The 17,163-nt window shown below is 48.5% G+C and overlaps 1 protein-coding gene across 7 annotated transcripts in view; it reads left to right on the top strand.

Moving 5' to 3' along the window:
• Positions 1-17,163, top strand: part of PXN (paxillin) — a 69,105-nt gene that overhangs the window by 937 nt on the left and 51,005 nt on the right. Inside the window, exon 1 of one of the 7 annotated variants that reach the window (XM_050923589.1) lies at positions 2,752-2,827. The exons of the other annotated variants lie outside the window; for them this stretch is intronic. Within the exon in view, the coding sequence (XP_050779546.1) occupies positions 2,767-2,827 (61 nt within the window). The 5' untranslated portion in view covers positions 2,752-2,766. Of the gene's footprint in view, positions 1-2,751; positions 2,828-17,163 lie in introns of those variants that run through there. 7 annotated transcript variants of the gene reach the window in all.

The raw sequence follows: 17,163 nt of genomic DNA, 5'->3' as shown, positions 1-17,163 counted from the left end.
CCCCCCGCCTGCACCCCCTCTGCCCCAGCCCCCACCCCTGGGCTCTGCCTGCACCCCCTCAGCCCCTTCCCCCGCCTGCACACCCCGCCCCCAGCCCGCACCCCCTTCCCCAGCCTCTGCATCCCTCAGCCTGAGCCCCCACATCTTTCTCCGCCCCCCGCTGCATCCCCAGCCCACACCCCCTACCTTAACCCCCGGCCTCTCCCAGCACCCTCCCAGCGTGAACCCCCACATCCTCCTTTGTCCTCAGCCTGCACCCCCTTCCCTGGCCTCTGCACCCCCTAGCCTGAGCACCCACATCCTCCTCTGTCCCCAGCCTGCACCCCCAACCCCACCCCCTGGGCTCTCCCTGCACCCCCACAGCATGAACCCCCATGTCCTCCTCCCCCAGCCTGCACCCCCTTCCACAGCCTCTGCACCCCCTAGCCTGAGCACCCACATCCTCCTCTGTCCCCAGCCTGCACCCCCAACCCCACCCCCTGGGCTCTCCCTGCACCCCCACAGCATGAACCCCCATGTTCTCCTCCCCCAGCCTGCACCCCCTTCCACGGCCTCTACACCCCCAAGCCTGAACCCCCACATCCTCCTCTGCCCGCATCCCTGCCCCCAGCCTGCACCCCCACCCCCCGGGCTCTCCCTGAACCCCCTTAGACGCCCACCTACACCCCCCTCTGCCCCCAGCCCGCAGCCCCTTCCTTGGCTTCTGCACCCCTTAGTCTGAGCCCCCACGTCCTCTGCTGCCCCCTGCCTGCATCCCCATCCCCTGGGTTCTTCCTGCACCGCCCAGCCTGAACCCCCACATCCTCCTCCGTCTCCAGCCTGCACCCCCTTCCCTGGGCTCTCCCTGCCCCCCTTCGCCCCCAGCCCTGACCCCTTGGCCTCTCCCTGCACTCCCCAGCCTGAACCACCACGTCCTCCACCCCCCAGCCTGCACCCCCCTTCCTGGCCTCTCCCTGCCCCCCTTCAGCCCCCCCATGCACCCCTCTACCTGCACCCCCTCAGCCCCTCCTCCTGTTTGCACACCCCCACACCCGTCTGCCCCCAGCCCGCACCCCATCCGGCCTGCTCCCCCCTCCCTGGCCTGTTCCTGTACTCTTTCACCTCCATCCTCACTCCCCCATCTGCACCTCCGCCTCCAACCTGCACCCTGCTCCCTAGCCTCTCCCTGCACTCCCCAGCCTGAATCCCCACATCCCCATCTGCCCCCAGCCTGCACCCCCCTTTCCCGGCCTCTCCCTGCACCCTCTCAGCCCCCCCGCCTGCACCCCCCTCCCTGCTCTGCCCCCAGCCCGCACCCCTTCCCTTGCTTCTCCCTGCACCCCCTCCCCAGCCTTTCCCTGCACCCTTTCAGCCCCTCCCCCTGCCTGCACCCCCCTGCACCCCTCCCCAGCCTCTCCCTGCATCCCCCCAGCTTGAACCCCCATGTCCCACTCTGTCCCCAGCCCGCAGCCCTCTCTGGTCTCTCCTTGCACCCCCTCAGCCCCTCCCCCCAGCCGGCACCCCCCCTGCATCCCTGCCCGGCCTCTCCCTGATCCCCCTCAGCTCCTCCTCCCCACCTGCATCCCCACACTCGCCTTCCAGCATGTATCCCTCAGCCCCTCCCACAAGCCCTTCCAACCTGCACCCCTCACCTCCCTCCAGCCTCTGTCTGCATCCTCCTCAGCCCTTCTCTCCCAGCCTACACTCCTTCACCCTGTCCCCCTCCAGCCTGCACCCCTAACAGGCCTCTGCCTGCATTCCGTTAAGCCCCTCCCTACAGCCCCGTCAGCCCTCCCTCCCCAATCTGCACCCCCCTGGTTGTACCCCCACCCCCTCTTCCTCAGATTGCACCCCCACTGCACATCCACATACCCCTGAGCCCCTTCCTCTCCAGCCTGCACCCCCAGTCCCTTCACAAAACACCCCTAACCTCTCATCCACCTCTGCTTGCATCCCTCACAGCCCAATCCACACGTCCCCCTCAGCCCACACTCTTTCCTTTCCAGGCTGCACCCCCCAATCTCTTCAGCCCACGCCCCACCCTGTCATCTGCTTCTGCTTGTACCCCCCTCAGCCTGCATCCCCCGCACTCCATACCTCAGCCCGCAGCCCCAAGCCTGCACCACCTCTGCCTATACCCCCTGCATCCCTCATGCACCTTCAAGTCTGCCTTCCTATGCAGCCCTTGATTTTGCATCCCGAAGACCCCCTTCAGCCTGCACCCCTCTCCCACATGTCTCAGCCTGCACCACCTTCATTTCTTCTACACGTGCTTATCTCTAAGCTTGTGCCCCCAGACCTGCAACCCCTCATGGGCCTCTGTCTGCATCCCCCTCAGCCCCTCCCCCCGAACACACCTCCCTGAGCTTGCAGCCTCCCCCATCTCCCACTTTCCTACACCCCAAATTGGTTTGTAAACCTGCCTGTGCCTCCACCTCCCCTCTCCCCCCAGTGTGTATCTCACTCCACTCTTTCTTAGCTTTTACCTGACCGCTGGCCTGTACCCTGCTTGGTCTTCCATTATCGTGCACCTTGTTTCCGATTGATCTGCCATAGCCTCCCCACCTTTCCCTTGTGCACATTTTAAACCAGTCATCCTTTCCTCTATTTGTATCTTGACTAGGAGAATTGCACCTTTTACTACTCTCTCCATCAGCAGTATTCTCTCCCCTGCCATTGCCATAGTGTCTGGCTTCTGTTTTTAGGCCTGGCTTGCATGTGTAAAGTGATCTCCTAGGAACCTTTGAGATGAAACTGACTGGCAGACTTTGCAATCACATTGCAACCATGATACAGTCATGTTCAGAATTCATTCCGGTGTCATGTCCTTTCTCTGCTGCTTCCTCAGGTGCAGAGCAACCTTATGAGCCATCCACAACTCCTCAGCAGAGGAGTGTGTCAAACAACTGGCTTCATGCGAAAGATCTATAGAATCTCTGTTTACCTCCCACCCCTATCAGGGAAGGAAGATGGATCCTCCAAAATTCCCTAGTGTTCTGGGAGATGTTAGGGTGACCAAGTTCTGCTTATGAAACTGATTAAATCAAACACTGAGGGAGGGCTGCAATCCATTACTTCCATCATACCTTTAATAGAAACCAGACATTCACTTAAGATCTGCTCCAAGAAAATCACAGTTTTATTACTGAACTCAGAAGCTCGAATTACAGTGCTAGCTTCAAGCCGGCAGTAACACCTTCAGAAAAGACAGTCTAAACTGGCTTGGGATAATAATGTTGAGAAACAGTCAGTTGGCCAGTTGGTCTTTGGGAGGCAAGCTGCAATCCTAACATTCCTGGGGAGCAGCAGTGAGCAAGCCCCCTCCCAGATGGAAGTGGTCAACAGTCTAGTTCAGGAGTAGGCAACCTATGGCATGCATGCTGAAGGTGGCACACGAGCTGATTTTCAGTGACGTTCACACTGCCCGGGTTCTGGCCATCGGTCCAGGGGGCTCTGCATTATAACTTAATTTTAAATGAAGCTTCTTAAACATTTTAAAAACATTATTTACCTTACATACAGCAATAGTTTAGTAATATATTATAGACTTATAGAAAGAGACCTTCTAAAAACATTAAACTGTATTACTGGCACACAAAACATGAAATTAGAGTGAATAAATGAAGACTCGGCACGCCACTTCTGAAAGGTTGCCGACCCCTGGTCTAGTTAGATGTTGGAGAAGAACCTCCAATAGCACAAACTGATAGTTGTTTTGTAGGAGGAGGCAGTCTTAGGTTTTTTTGTTTTTTTTCCCCCTCATATCCCACAGCTTAGGCACCTTTCAGAGATGTCGTTTTGTTTGAGTGGCGTTTGGCTTCTAGTGCCAGGTTTTCAGTGTGTTCTTACTAGTAATGTATCCCTGGTGATTTATTGGCTTGCTGAAGAGCATCTTCATGGGTGAACACACAGATAATGTTTGTGAGACCATCTTAAAGCCTTCCCCACATGCTTCTAAAGCCATAGGAGTTGAGCTGTGCCAGCTTCAACTGTTACATTCCTTAAATTCAAAGTGCTCTGCCATCTGGCCAGATAGCATATTGCTTGCATCAATCATGGCTTTTTCTCTCCATCTAATATATTCAGACAGTGGGAAGATTAAAGGTGAATTGCAGAACTTTGAAAAATGGGGTTTGTGCTGTTTTTGGGGTGCATTACAATGTATAAAGAAGACCTGAAAGCTTATTTTTTGTTTTGCTTTTGTTTTTTATGTTAGAAATATCTGAAATTTCAAGTCAAGTCTTCTCTAGTGTTGCAGGAGGTGTTGGGTCTACATTGGGAATTTTTTCATACTTTGATTTGATTGATGCAAGCATTTGAATTTAATTAAGATGTCCTTCCTCTCAAGAGTTCATTGGATGTTAGGAGTTAAATATGCTGGCATGAGCAGATACAAAACACATTTAAAAAAACAAGTGAATTAAAAATCCTTTTCTCTTTCAGCAGCTCAAGTTTTGATCTTCTGCCATGTCATGTTTGTAACAGTTCTCCGTTTGTCTATAGAGTCTTTCAGGATAGACAAGGTCTGAATAGCTAAAGCGGAATCCTCTCTCCTCCTTAACAGTTTTTCATATCTATAGTATCCACCATAAAGAAGCAAACCTGCTACAAGCCGAGTTACTTTTCCTGTTGCAGATCATTGTCAACATGAAAGCTGCCTGCTCTTTAGAATTGTGTTAGGGCTTGTCTACATCAGAAAGTTGCAGCGCTGGTGAGGGAGTTACAGCGCTGCAACTTTGAAGGTGTACACATCTGCAGGGCACCACCAGCGCTGCAACTCCCTGTTTGCAGCGCTGGCCGTACTCCCGTTTTGTCTCGGGTGTAGAGGATCCAGCGCTGGTGATCCAGCGCTGGTAATCCAATGTAGACACTTACCAGCGCTTTTCTTGACCTCCGTGGAAGGAGGAAGCCTCTGGTAATCAAGCTGGTCTCCTTTCCCGGTTTGCTCTCTCGTTCCCGGAGCCCAGAGCAAGCAGGTCTCCTTCCCTGCGGTTTGCTGGGTGGCTCCGGGAACGCGAGAGCAAACCGCGGCGAAGCGGGTCTCCTTTCCCGGTTTGCTCTCTCGTTCCCGGAGCCCCGAGCAAGCAGGTCTCCTTCCCTGCGGTTTGCTGGGTGGCTCCGGGAACGCGAGAGCAAACCGCGGCGAAGCGAGTCTCCTTTCCCGGTTTGCTCTCTCGTTCCCGGAGCCCCGAGCAAGCAGGTCTCCTTCCCTGCGGTTTGCTGGGTGGCTCCGGGAACGAGAGAGCAAACCGCGGCGAAGCGGGTCTCCTTTCCCGGTTTGCTCTCTCGTTCCCGGAGCCCCGAGCACGCAGGTCTCCTTCCCTGCGGTTTGCTGGGTGGCTCCGGGAACGAGAGAGCAAACCGCGGCGAAGCGGGTCTCCTTTCCCGGTTTGCTCTCTCGTTCCCGGAGCCCCGAGCAAGCAGGTCTCCTTCCCTGCGGTTTGCTGGGTGGCTCCGGGAACGAGAGAGCAAACCGCGGCGAAGCGGGTCTCCTTTCCCGGTTTGCTCTCTCGTTCCCGGAGCCCCGAGCAAGCAGGTCTCCTTCCCTGCGGTTTGCTGGGTGGCTCCGGGAACGAGAGAGCAAACCGCGGCGAAGCGGGTCTCCTTTCCCGGTTTGCTCTCTCGTTCCCGGAGCCCCGAGCAAGCAGGTCTCCTTCCCTGCGGTTTGCTGGGTGGCTCCGGGAACGCGAGAGCAAACCGCGGCGAAGCGGGTCTCCTTTCCCGGTTTGCTCTCGCGTTCCCGGAACCCCCCTTGAAGCCGCCCAACAGCGCTGCAGTGTGGCCACATCTAACACCACTTGCAGCGCTGGTTGCTGTAAGTGTGGCCACTCTGCAGCGCTGGCCCTATACAGCTGTACTAATACAGCTGTAACAACCAGCGCTGCAAAACTTTAGATGTAGACATGGCCTAAGTCTTTGGGAATATAGAGGAGAAGGGATAGTGTGTTGGATGGTGTGGGACAAATTAATGCTTGGTGTAACTCTACAGAAGTGAAGTTACATCATGGGTGACTTTGACTATATTACTGAAACTTTTGAACCTATTGAAAAAAATAGTGTGGAGAGGCTTTCATGCATTGAAGAGAAGGATCCAGAGGAATCTTACTTTCATGTTTCTTGTAAGTGGAGGTCAGGAAAGGAGGATATCATGAAAGGTCTGGGTGAATGGATCTTTGTTGTTTTAGGGGTTTGTTTAGAGCAGGTAAGTAAATGTTGCCGTTGCTTTTTCTCCAGTGTTGGAGATATTTATCTTCCAACACACAGGCCATGCCAGAAACTCTTTAAAAATGCTACAGATGAAACTTGTACATCTCAATGAGCAGCCTGTGGTGCAACGCATTCTTTGTGTGAGCACTGTTTCACACTAGAGCAGCACATGGGGACAAAAGGGGCGTTTGCGCAGGTGAGAGATCTATTTAGATCTGTGTCCCTTGCTCTTTTGAAGAGATTGGTGCATATCATAGGTGGGTTCTTGGAAGTTGATTAGGAAGGTTAGTGACTGAGTTTCTCTTTCTGAAATGTCATAAACCAGTGTGGAAAAAGAAATTACTCTCTTAAAAAGAGGGAAATGTCTCTGTAGAATACCAGAGAAAGATGCAGTGTGATGTAAGACAGGAAGGGATGGTCTGGGATTCCCAGCATGATAACTGCCAAAGGCATGTGTTTTGATTATGACTCTTTTAGATGACAAATTAGGATGTTGAATCATCAATGGTACTACAGCACCTACCCTGTCCGAACAGGTATCCCTGCGGCCTGCTAATTGGGATCTACCAGACCCACAATGAGGGGATGGGAAGAATGGAATCTGACTTATCTTCTTGTTTTATTTTGGATACCATGTTAGGCCTGCCACCTAAGGAGAGTAGCTTTAAATTTGCTTCTTGTTTTGTAGATTTCAGATGCAGCTTGTTGTGTGGCTTCCTCTGTTTCTTATGGCCTGAGGGAAGTGATCTGTGTGGTGATTGTCTTTAACCTCTTTAAAAGTATTAAATTTGCTATTCAGTTAAAAATCATGCTTTATTAAACAAATTCTCTTACGTGTGGTACTGTTTTAAATTAATTGACTTTTAACTGTGGTGTGTATTTTGCATTTCAGTCAGTTTGGACAATAAAGTCCAATTTCACCTCTGTTAATTCTTAAGTTGCTAGCATAGACCAAGCCTATGTTGATATAACTACATCGCTCAGGAGTGTGGAAAATCCACGTAACTGTGCAAGGCACTAACTCCTGGTGTAGACAATGCTATGTTGGTGGAGGGCTTCTTCTGTCAACTAGCTACTGTCTCTCACAAGCTGACAGGAGAAGCCCACCTTACAGTGACGCAGCTGTGCTGCTGCAGCATTGAAAGTGTAGGCGAGCCCTTAGTCACTTTCTCTGTCTTCCTCATGGACTAGTACAAAATTGCAATATTTGAGTTTCAAGCGCTGAGGTGGTGATTTAAATCTTCATCAGCTGTTTTCTTTGAAATGACAGAAGCATGGAAACACTTCTGCAAAACCTCCGCTCAGCTTAGTTTTAAAAAAGCACAGTCTTGGTAACTTGCACAAAAATGGTTCTGCTTTTAGAATCTTCTCTTTTGAAGTGAAAATTCCTGGTACTGTGCTGCTTCATTTTGATTGCAAAATCCAGCTAAAACAATTGTGGCTTCATTTAAAAAATGATTGGGATTTGTTCACCAGAGCTGGTAGAAGAGGTTTCATAAATAGGTTATGCTTTTGGTGTTTAATAAGTAATGAATTAATGGCAATATTCTGGCTGTGCATAAACATTAGAACTTTTTAACTGTTCAAATGTGTTTTGATTTTAGACACTTGGTGGTGGCAGGTTACTTATTTTGTCTGATGGTTAAGGTAAAGTGCTAGATTAAAAGATTCAGCTACATGAGATACAGTTTTTATTTTAAACTTTTTCTCTGTGGTAGCACATCTCTCCCATCCTCTTTTTAAAGGTTTATCCCTGCTCCATTGAAGTTAGAGGGAGCTTTGCCTTTGATTTTCATGGAAGCAGTATTTAGTCTTATGCACATGTTTACATCTGTGTGTTGTCTCCCCTGGTATGGGGAAGATTGCTGTGCTCTGCAGAGACATGCTGTCTCTTTCTCTCCCTTGGTGGGTGATGAGTCTGACTCACTTCCCTCAGGTTAGATGCCTTGCAGTTTGTAGAGCTGACCTGGTACTGGGTTGCTCTGACTGAATGTTTAGTGTGAAATTGCTTCATTATGGTCTATACCCAGTAAAAGGTCTTGGTGGGAAACATTGGTGCAATAATTGAGCCTTTTGGCTCTCAGCTGGGTCAGATTTCTGAGGGCTTGTCTACACTGGCAATTTACAGTGCTGCAACTTTCTCGCACAGGGGTGTGAAAAAACATCCCCCGCTCCCCGAGCAATGAAGTTTCAGCGCTGTAAAGCACCAGTATAGATGGTACTCCAGTGCTGGGAGCTACCCCCCTTGCGGGGGTGGTTTTCTTTAGAGCTCTGGGAGAGCTGCGCTGTACCACAACTACACAAGGGACTTTAAAGTCCTGCCTGTGTAGACTAGCCCTGACTCTTTCCTGCTGCTGGGCAAATAGACTCAAAACAGGACTGAGGCCAAGTCTATGCTACCACCTAAGTTGGCAAAACTTATGTTGCTCAGGGGTGTGAAAAAAACACACCCCTGAGCAACGTACGTTCCGCTGGCATAAGTGGTACTGTGCACAGCACTGTGTCACGGGAGAGCTTTTCCCGCCGACATAGCCACTGCTTCTTATTGGGGGTGGTTTCATTATGTAGATGGGAGAGGTCTCTCCTGTTAGCATAGAGCGGCTATACGAGAGGTGCTGCTGTATTGGTACCGTTAAGTCTCTAGTGTCAACATAGCTTAGTATCCATCAAGGTAGGAATCTGACTTGTTTCAGCTTCTTAGCTGTACTGACCTTGGTAAAACAGAGGCTTTATTGTCTTGGGGGACTCAGACGGGGAATCCTCTGCCTCGAGCAGTGTGTAATGCAGAAAAGGGCTCATTTTCTTGCTGGTATATTTCCATTGAAAGTCTGGACTCTGTGCTGTCTTTAGCCCCTTTGTCTCCATCTGGGAGAGGTCAACATAGCCAAATGTCCAGCTGCCCTCTTGTCTGAAATGAATCCTCTGCCCCAGTCTCCTCCAGCTGTTAGAGAAACTAATGGGTAACCTCTCTTACACCTTATTATCCACTGGCTCTATCTCTCCCTCTCTCTGTCTCTCTCTCCTTCCCTACTCATTGGTCCCTGTTTTTCAGTTTTGCTGGGGAAATACTTTCCACCTCTCCAGGCCCTCTCTTCCTCATCCCTCTTTTATATTTATAATAAGTACAACTCATAGGAAAAAGACTGCTTTATTGCTGGAGAATATGATCTCTAATTTAATACTTTATCTGGGGATCTTGGCATTTCACAAAGAATAATACAATTAGCCTCACACTCCCTTTGAGATAGGTCAGTATTATCCCCATTCCTTATATAAGGACATTTGCATTAGTGTAATTACATCAGTGTAGTTTTTCACTAGAGTTTTTCCTTGGTATAGGGCAGGCACTGCCTGATTACAAATGGGTCTTACAAATGGTGCAGCTTAATCTGGCTACTTATCTTTATGCAGGTGCTGTGCCGTGTGTGTGCATTAAGGATTTATACTTGTGCAAATTGCCTTCATGTAGGCAGAGATGGAGAAACTGAGGTAGAGGGATGGTCGCTGACTTGACCAAGGTCAGATGACAAATCTGGCAGAACAAGAAATAAAATACATGAGTTGACTCCCCTCGCCTGTTTCTCCTTTTGCTAATACAGTGATTTTGAAACTGTGGGTCGGAACCCCAAAGTGGGTCACAATCCCATTTTAATGGGGTCTCTAGGGCTGGCTTTAGACTTGCTGGGGGCTGAGCCCCACCTCCTGGGGCTGAAGCCAAAGCCCAAGGGCTTTAGTCCTGGGTGGCAGGGCTCAGGTTACAGGCCCCTCCCCCAGGGGCTGGGAGCTTTGGCTTTGACCCCGCCCCCCGTGGCCCAGAGCAGTGGAGTTTTGGCTTTGGCCCCCCCTCCTGGGCTTGTGTAGTAATTTTTGTTGTCAGAGGAGGATTGCAGCGCAATGGAGTTTGAGAACCCCTGCGCTCATACTGATGAATACCAGGAATAACTCAGTTGAAGTCAATGAAGTTACACTGGCATAAAAACAACGTGGATGAGAGGAGAATCAGGTCCCCAGTTCCCTGTTCTAGGCCTTAGACCACACACCCTCCCTTGTATTCTGGAGTTGATTTTGTGTCTATTTTTGCTTGCTCCATTTTGATGCTAGAGAGTTTGCATCATCCATTTCTGCACTGCTGCTCTTCAGAAGTGGAATGTCAATGTGTGAACAGGGCTGTCATCTGCACCCTGCTCACCATAGCCTGTCCTGAATAACATTTCTATTTTTGGGGTACAGACTGTCATAGCTAAGTTTGTATCGGGGGGAGCTGTGTTAGTCGGTATCAACAACAACAACAACGAGTCCGGTGGCACCTTAAAGACTGACAGATGTATTTCGGCATAAGCTTTTGTGGGTAAAAAACCTCACTTCTTCAGATGCAAGTGTGGCCTGGTAGTTAAAGCACAGGACAGGAAATCAGCAGACCCTTGGTTTTGTTATTGCTTCTTCCATAAACTTGCTATGTGACCTTGGGCAAGTTTTGCCTCATCTGTAGAATAGGGATTACACTTCCCTACCTGCTGGGCACCTGTGAAGTCTGCTTAACGTTTACTAAACACTTTGCATTTCTAAAACCCATTCCATCTGCAAATGTCAAAATACAGTCTATCTCCCTCAGCCTCCTCTGTCACCTTTACTAGCAAATCCATGTTGAGCCCACCCTCAGCTTTTATATTTTTCTTTGTACTTCTACCCTCACTACCTTTCTTCTAACGTACTCTCCTCACTCACCTACCCTTGCTCTCTTCCCTGTGTCCTCTACGATGACAGGCCACAAAGTTTTCTGCTTTGCTGTCCCATCCTTCTGGAGCTTTCCCCTTCCCAGTTCCTCTCATAAGTTTCTTTCTCTAATTTTCCTCTTTAGTTTAGCATATGACTGAGGTTGTGTCTACATTACAGAGCTTACAGCAGCATGGCTGTACCGATGCAGCTGTGCCGCTGTAAAATTGCTCGTATAGTTGCTTTGTGCCAATGGGAGAGCGCTCTCCTGCCGACATCATAAAACCACCTCAACGAGTGGTGGTCTGTTGGTAGGAGAAGCTTTTCCACTGATTTAGCTCTGTGAACACTACCACTTACGTTGCTCCGGGGCGACATAAATTTTGATGACATAAGTGGTAGTGTAGACATGTCCTGAGTCCGTGAATGATTTTATATGCTCTGCATTAAAGATGCTGTAAAAATAAAGTGTGGTGGTGTCACCACATTAAGTAATGGCAACCTTCAACTTGACTAGTATAGCACATGTTCAAATATCCGCTAGCTTGTCTGTGTTTTAGAGTTTTAGAACACTCTTGCTAACACTGTCATATTCCTGGTCAAGACATACCAAAGCAGAATTGTTACTGGAGCCAGTGACTTGGGGCTAAAAACATTTCTGATATTTCAGCCACAGTAGATGGCTCTAAAATAGCCCCAGAGGTTCCAGGTTCATTCTGATCAGGAACCTGCTACATTCTCTCTCTGGGTGGAGTTTCTCTTCTGTAAATGAGGAGTAATTCATGTCTGGTGCAGGAAGTATCCCTTCCTTGCCTCGACTTGGTTGTTTGTGCAAGACAAGCTTTAAAGACTGAAAAGATCCCATGACCAGCTACATAGACTCATAGACTCATAGGTCAGAAGGGACCAATCTGATCATCTAGTCTGACCTCCTGCACAAGGCAGGCCACAGAACCCCACCCATCCAATTTTGTACAACCCCTATCCCAGGACCGAGTTATTGAAATCCTCAAAAATGGTTTGAAGACCTCAAGCTGCAGAGACACCACCAGCAAGCGACCCGTGCCCCACGCTGCAGGGGAAGGCGAAAAACCTCCAGGGCACCTGCCAATCCGTCCTGGAGGAAAATTCCTTCCCGACCCCAAATATGGCGATCAGCTAAACCCTGAGCATGTGGGCAAGAGTCACCAGCCAGCACCCAAGAAGGAGTTCTCCGCAGCAACTCAGTACCCATCGCATGCAACATCACCCCGCAGACCATTGAGCAGACCTGTCTGGTGGTAATTCAAGATCAATTGCCCAAATTAACGATCCTATCATAACATCTCCTCCATATACTTATCAAGCTTAGTCTTAAAGCCAGGAAAGTCTTTTGCCCCTACTACTTCCCTCGGAAGGCTATTCCAGAACTTCACTCCCCTAATGGTCAGAAACCTTCGTCTAATTTCAAGTCTAAACTTCCTAATATCCAGTTTATACCCATTCGTCCTCGTGGCTACATTAGTACTAAACTTAAATAATTCCTCTCCCTCCCTAACGTTAACCCCCTTGATATATTTATATAGGGCGAGCATATCCCCCCTCAGCCTTCTTTTGGCCAGGCTAAACAAGCCAAGCTCTTTGAGTCTCCTTTCATAAGGCAGTTTTTCCATTCCTTGGATCATCCTCGTAGCCCGTCTCTGAACCTGTTCCAGTTTGAATTCATCCTTCTTGAACATGGGACACCAGAACTGCACACAGTATTCCAGATGGGGTCTCACCAACGCCGTATACAACGGTACTAACACCTCCTTATCCTTGCAGGAAATACCCCGCCTGATGCATCCCAAAATCGCATTTGCTTTTTTAACAGCCGTATCACATTGGCGACTCATAGTCATCCTGCTATCAACCAGTACCCCAAGGTCCTTCTCTTCCTCCGTCGCTTCCAACTGATGCGCCCCCAACGTATATCCAAAATTCTTATTATTAATTCCTAAATGCATGACCTTGCACTTTTCACTATTGTATTTCATCCTATTTCTATTACTCCAGTTTACAAGGTGGTTCAGATCTTCTTGAATAGTATCCCTGTCCTTCTCCGTGTTAGCAATACCCCCCAGCTTCGTGTCATCCGCGAACTTTATTAGCACATTCCCGCTCTTTGTGCCAAGGTCAGTAATAAAAAGGTTAAATAAGATCGGTCCCAAAACCGATCCTTGAGGGACTCCACTGGTGACCTCCTTCCAGTCCGACAGTTCACCTTTCAATACGACCCTCTGGAGTCTCCCCTTTAACCAGTTCCTTATCCACCTTACAACTTTCATATTCACTCCCAGCTTTTCCAATTTAACTAACAGCTCCCCGTGCGGAACCGTGTCGAACGCCTTACTGAAATCTAGGTAAATTATATCTACCGCATTTCCTTTATCTAAGTAATCCGTCACCTTCTCAAAGAAGGAGATCAGATTGGTTTGGCACGATCTACCTTTAGTAAATCCGTGTTGCAATTCGTCCCAATTACCATTGGCCTCTATGTCCTTAACTACTTTCTCCCTTAAAATTTTTTCCAAGACCTTACATACTACAGACGTCAAGCTAACAGGCCTATAATTACCCGGATCACTCTTTTTCCCTTTCTTAAAAATAGGAACTACATTAGCAATCCTCCAGTCATACGGCACAACACCCGAGATTATCGATTGCTTAAAAATTCTCGCTAACGGGCTCGCAATTTCACGCGCCAGTTCCTTTAATATCCTCGGGTGGAGATTGTCCGGGCCCTCCGACTTCGACCCATCGAGCTGTTCAAGTACGGCCTCTACCTCAGTTGCAGTAATATCCACTTCCATATCCACATTCCCGTTTATCATCCCTCCATCATCGCAAGGTTCCAAGGAGTCATAAGGAGACTGTTTATTTTGCTCATCTCATATGGCAGTTTCTTGTCTGTGTTGGACGTTCCCCACATTCAAAATGGGCGTAGATTGTTATTCAAACATTTTTAAGGTAGTTTGGGGACTTCAAACCAATTTGCTCTACTGCTTTTCCCACAGTTCATGTTACATATCCTTGTAGGTCATGTGAATCCTGGGTGTAAAGTGCATTGCTAGGCAATCTAGTGAGTTTGTGTAGCTGATGGTGTGTTGGAGTCCATCTTGATCTCTTGAACTACGCTGACCATAGTCCTGGTGAACTGCATAGCAGTCTGAACAACTGATTTGGAAATAAGAAAGTCCAAGTCAGTTAATGCCACACCAGGGAACTGGCTTTACAGAGTGGTGCTTCATATGGAAAGATAGGGCTTTAAGTGGCTCACTCATAAATCAAAGCGTGTGAGAGCTCCAGGAATAATCCAGCCCCATAGTTGTGTCACAGGGTCGAGCTGGTAGACAGATTTAATCCTTTGCTTGTCTAGCTCTCTGATACTATCTCACTTTTCTTCCATCTCTGGAGAGCAAGATGAGAAGAGGGTTTGACCTCGCTCTGATGGGGCATTTATGGTCATCTATGGGCTAAGTTGGTATGGTACTTTTCATGAGCACACTGTCAAGAATAGATGAGCTGATGGTAGGTGGACTGTAGATGAGTTGCAGTGGGTTAAGGAATCCATCTTTCTTTCATTATTATAAATAAAGCTAAAGGCTTTTCTCTGGGAAGTAATTTCCTTTTACCACTAGTGACACTGAGTTGGGCCAGCTTAATACATGTTGTTAAAGCCTCCTGTGGGGTAGGGAAGTATTATTCCAAAAACTAAATGAAGAAAGAGGCAAAAGATCCTGAGAATAAGTGAGCATAAGTTGGGGTCAGTCCTGTGGTTTGTGGGGCCCAAAGCTGCTGTGGGAGGGTGGGTGGGATCTAGTGACCTTCTCTCTCTCTCTCTCTCTCCACTCCCTTTTCATTGCAAGTTATGTTTTTTCCTCCCCAATCCTCTCTGCTGGCAGGTGACCTTGTTTTGTCACTGCGAGTTGTCCCTTGCACCCAAGACTAGCCAGTGAACCTGTTTGGAAATAGTGGTTCTGAGCTGGGTAACCTTATTTCCCTCCTCCCTCTCCCCGTGGTTTTATGCAGTGAGGCTCTCCCTGTGCTGTCGAAGTATGATTGCAGTGTGATACAGGGTTGGAGCTGTTTTGACTGGCTGTGAGCAGCTCCAGCAGTTAGATAGGATCCTTGCAGAGAGCTGGAGCCCTGGGGGATGGGGAGAAATGCCATTTCATTCACTTCACGATCTCATATCAGTGGCCAACTTAGTGCTCCAGGTGGATGAGAGGCTTGGCCCAGGAGAAGCCTACCCTTTATTCCTGCTGTGAAATATGAGGAGCTCTGACTTGTCAGTCAAGCTGGGAGCTGTAGAGTTTGGAATGAATCATCCGACAGATTCTATAGCCCCAGGCTTGTAGTTTTCAGTCCATTTTGTTGGAATTTAATCTGATGTTTGCTGTTTATCTCTTCCAGGCAGTTCCCGTGGGCAGTGCCTTTTATGCCTAGCCACTCTGGCATGTTGCTACTGTGCTTCAGGAAAGGATTGCTTTCATCTGGCACCTCCGGGATCCTCTGCTTTTTGAGCATGTTTAGAGGCATGGATCATAGATGTTAGAGAGAGGAAAGACTGGGTAGATCATAGTTCATCGTCTTGCAAGGGCATGTTGTAATCTTGCCCCATAGAGAGCCTATCAGTTAGTAAAGTAAATGCCACCAAGCTTTATCTTGGCCAAAAAGCAAAGGGCTATGTAGACTAGGTGCATGTGCCACTGGGGCTTTCAGATGTGCTGGAGGTTTGGCCTCTTTTCATCTTGCGTATGTTTTGGAATGGGGGGGATGGAGTAGCTAGTGACACTTGAGGTATTTTGCATTGCTTCCTCTGGCATGATCTCACTATGGTGTGATGTGTAATGGACTTGCTGTGTGTGGAGCTGGGAGGCTGCATGGTGTGCAAGATTGTGTATGGGGGATGGAGGGAAGGGTCTGGGGGTGGTGCAGAGAGGAAGCTTTATGTAATTCTTGGCTAGCTCTTTAGTAATTGTTTTAATGAAATGGAATGCAGCATATTCAGTGCTCTCTTGGCAGAAAGAGCTTTTTTTTTTTGGCTTTGAGAGGTTGAATTCGGTCTAGTTTCCGGCTGCTCTGAGCAGTGAAACTTGCATCAGTCAGAGATGGAAGAGCAGGGGAGTCTTCGCTGGTGGGGAAGGAGGTTATCTTCAAAGTTGCCAAGCCCACTGACCCAAGACTTAGCATCTTTGTGCATTTCCCTGTAGGCATTTTGAATTCAGACATTATACCAAGTTAATTTTGGAGTCTTGGACAGTAATGGAATGCTAAGGTGTTGTGGGTACGTGAATGTGTTTGTGAGCCTATAGGATGAGGCTTTTTAGGTACTGGTATAGTAAAGGTGTGGATCTGATTTTTCCCCAGGTCCTAGCTCAGGAGATTGGGGGTCCGATGAGCTGGGACACTGAAGTCAGTCTGGATTTGTGCTGCACTGACTGTTGCTGGCTGGGCTCCCTGACTTCAGTGCATTAATATAAATTACTCTGTTTCATATTATCTAGGATCATTGCCATCCTGTGTCCAGGGAGCTGAGGGGGACAACCAAGGCTGAAGCTAATTGAGGACTTGAATTTCTTTTAGGATGAAAACCTTTTTTCTTTTGGACGTGGTTTGAGGTTTAAAAAGGGATCCTGTGTGTGTAGTCATGAGGGGCTGTATTTCTTGGGCTGCTTCCGTTTCAATAATACAGACCTCTCAGTTTTGACTGGTACTTGAAGGTTGTTTTTTTTTCCAGTGTTCTTTACTCTTACCTTTATGAACCTATTTCCTTCTTGGGGTTCATCTTCTGGTCTCCACTATACTGTGGCCACAGGTTGTGATTCTGTGGATGTGGCAGCTTTCGGGGTGGGGTGAAAAGCAAGAGATATTCCCCAGTTAGGAGTGGGTCACAAACTCCAACAGAGGAGGATGAAGGTAAGAGCAGGAAGCCTGATCTAATTCTTTGGTAAACTGTAGAGGGAAAACAAAATGAACAAACAATAAACTTTATTTGAAAATTAAGAGATTGATTGAGAGTTGTTGGGGGGGTTTTTTTGTTTTTTGTTTTTTTTAACAGGGTGAGACTGCTAGATTTCCCTTTTGCCATGCTCTGCACTTGTAGATGGAAGCCAATGTGATGAGCAGGAACATGGCTCTGTGTAGCAGACCTTTCTCAATACGCTTGCTCAGCATGGCAATATATTTAGCTAGGCACCTAGCTGTGCGCCATGCCACATCAGATACTTTGTTCATGAAGTG

The sequence above is a fragment of the Gopherus flavomarginatus genome, chromosome 15 (genome assembly GCF_025201925.1).
Source record: "Gopherus flavomarginatus isolate rGopFla2 chromosome 15, rGopFla2.mat.asm, whole genome shotgun sequence".
Taxonomy (NCBI): domain Eukaryota; kingdom Metazoa; phylum Chordata; order Testudines; family Testudinidae; genus Gopherus; species Gopherus flavomarginatus.
Note: the sequence above shows the minus strand (reverse complement) of the source record. Positions and strands in the feature narration are given on the sequence as shown.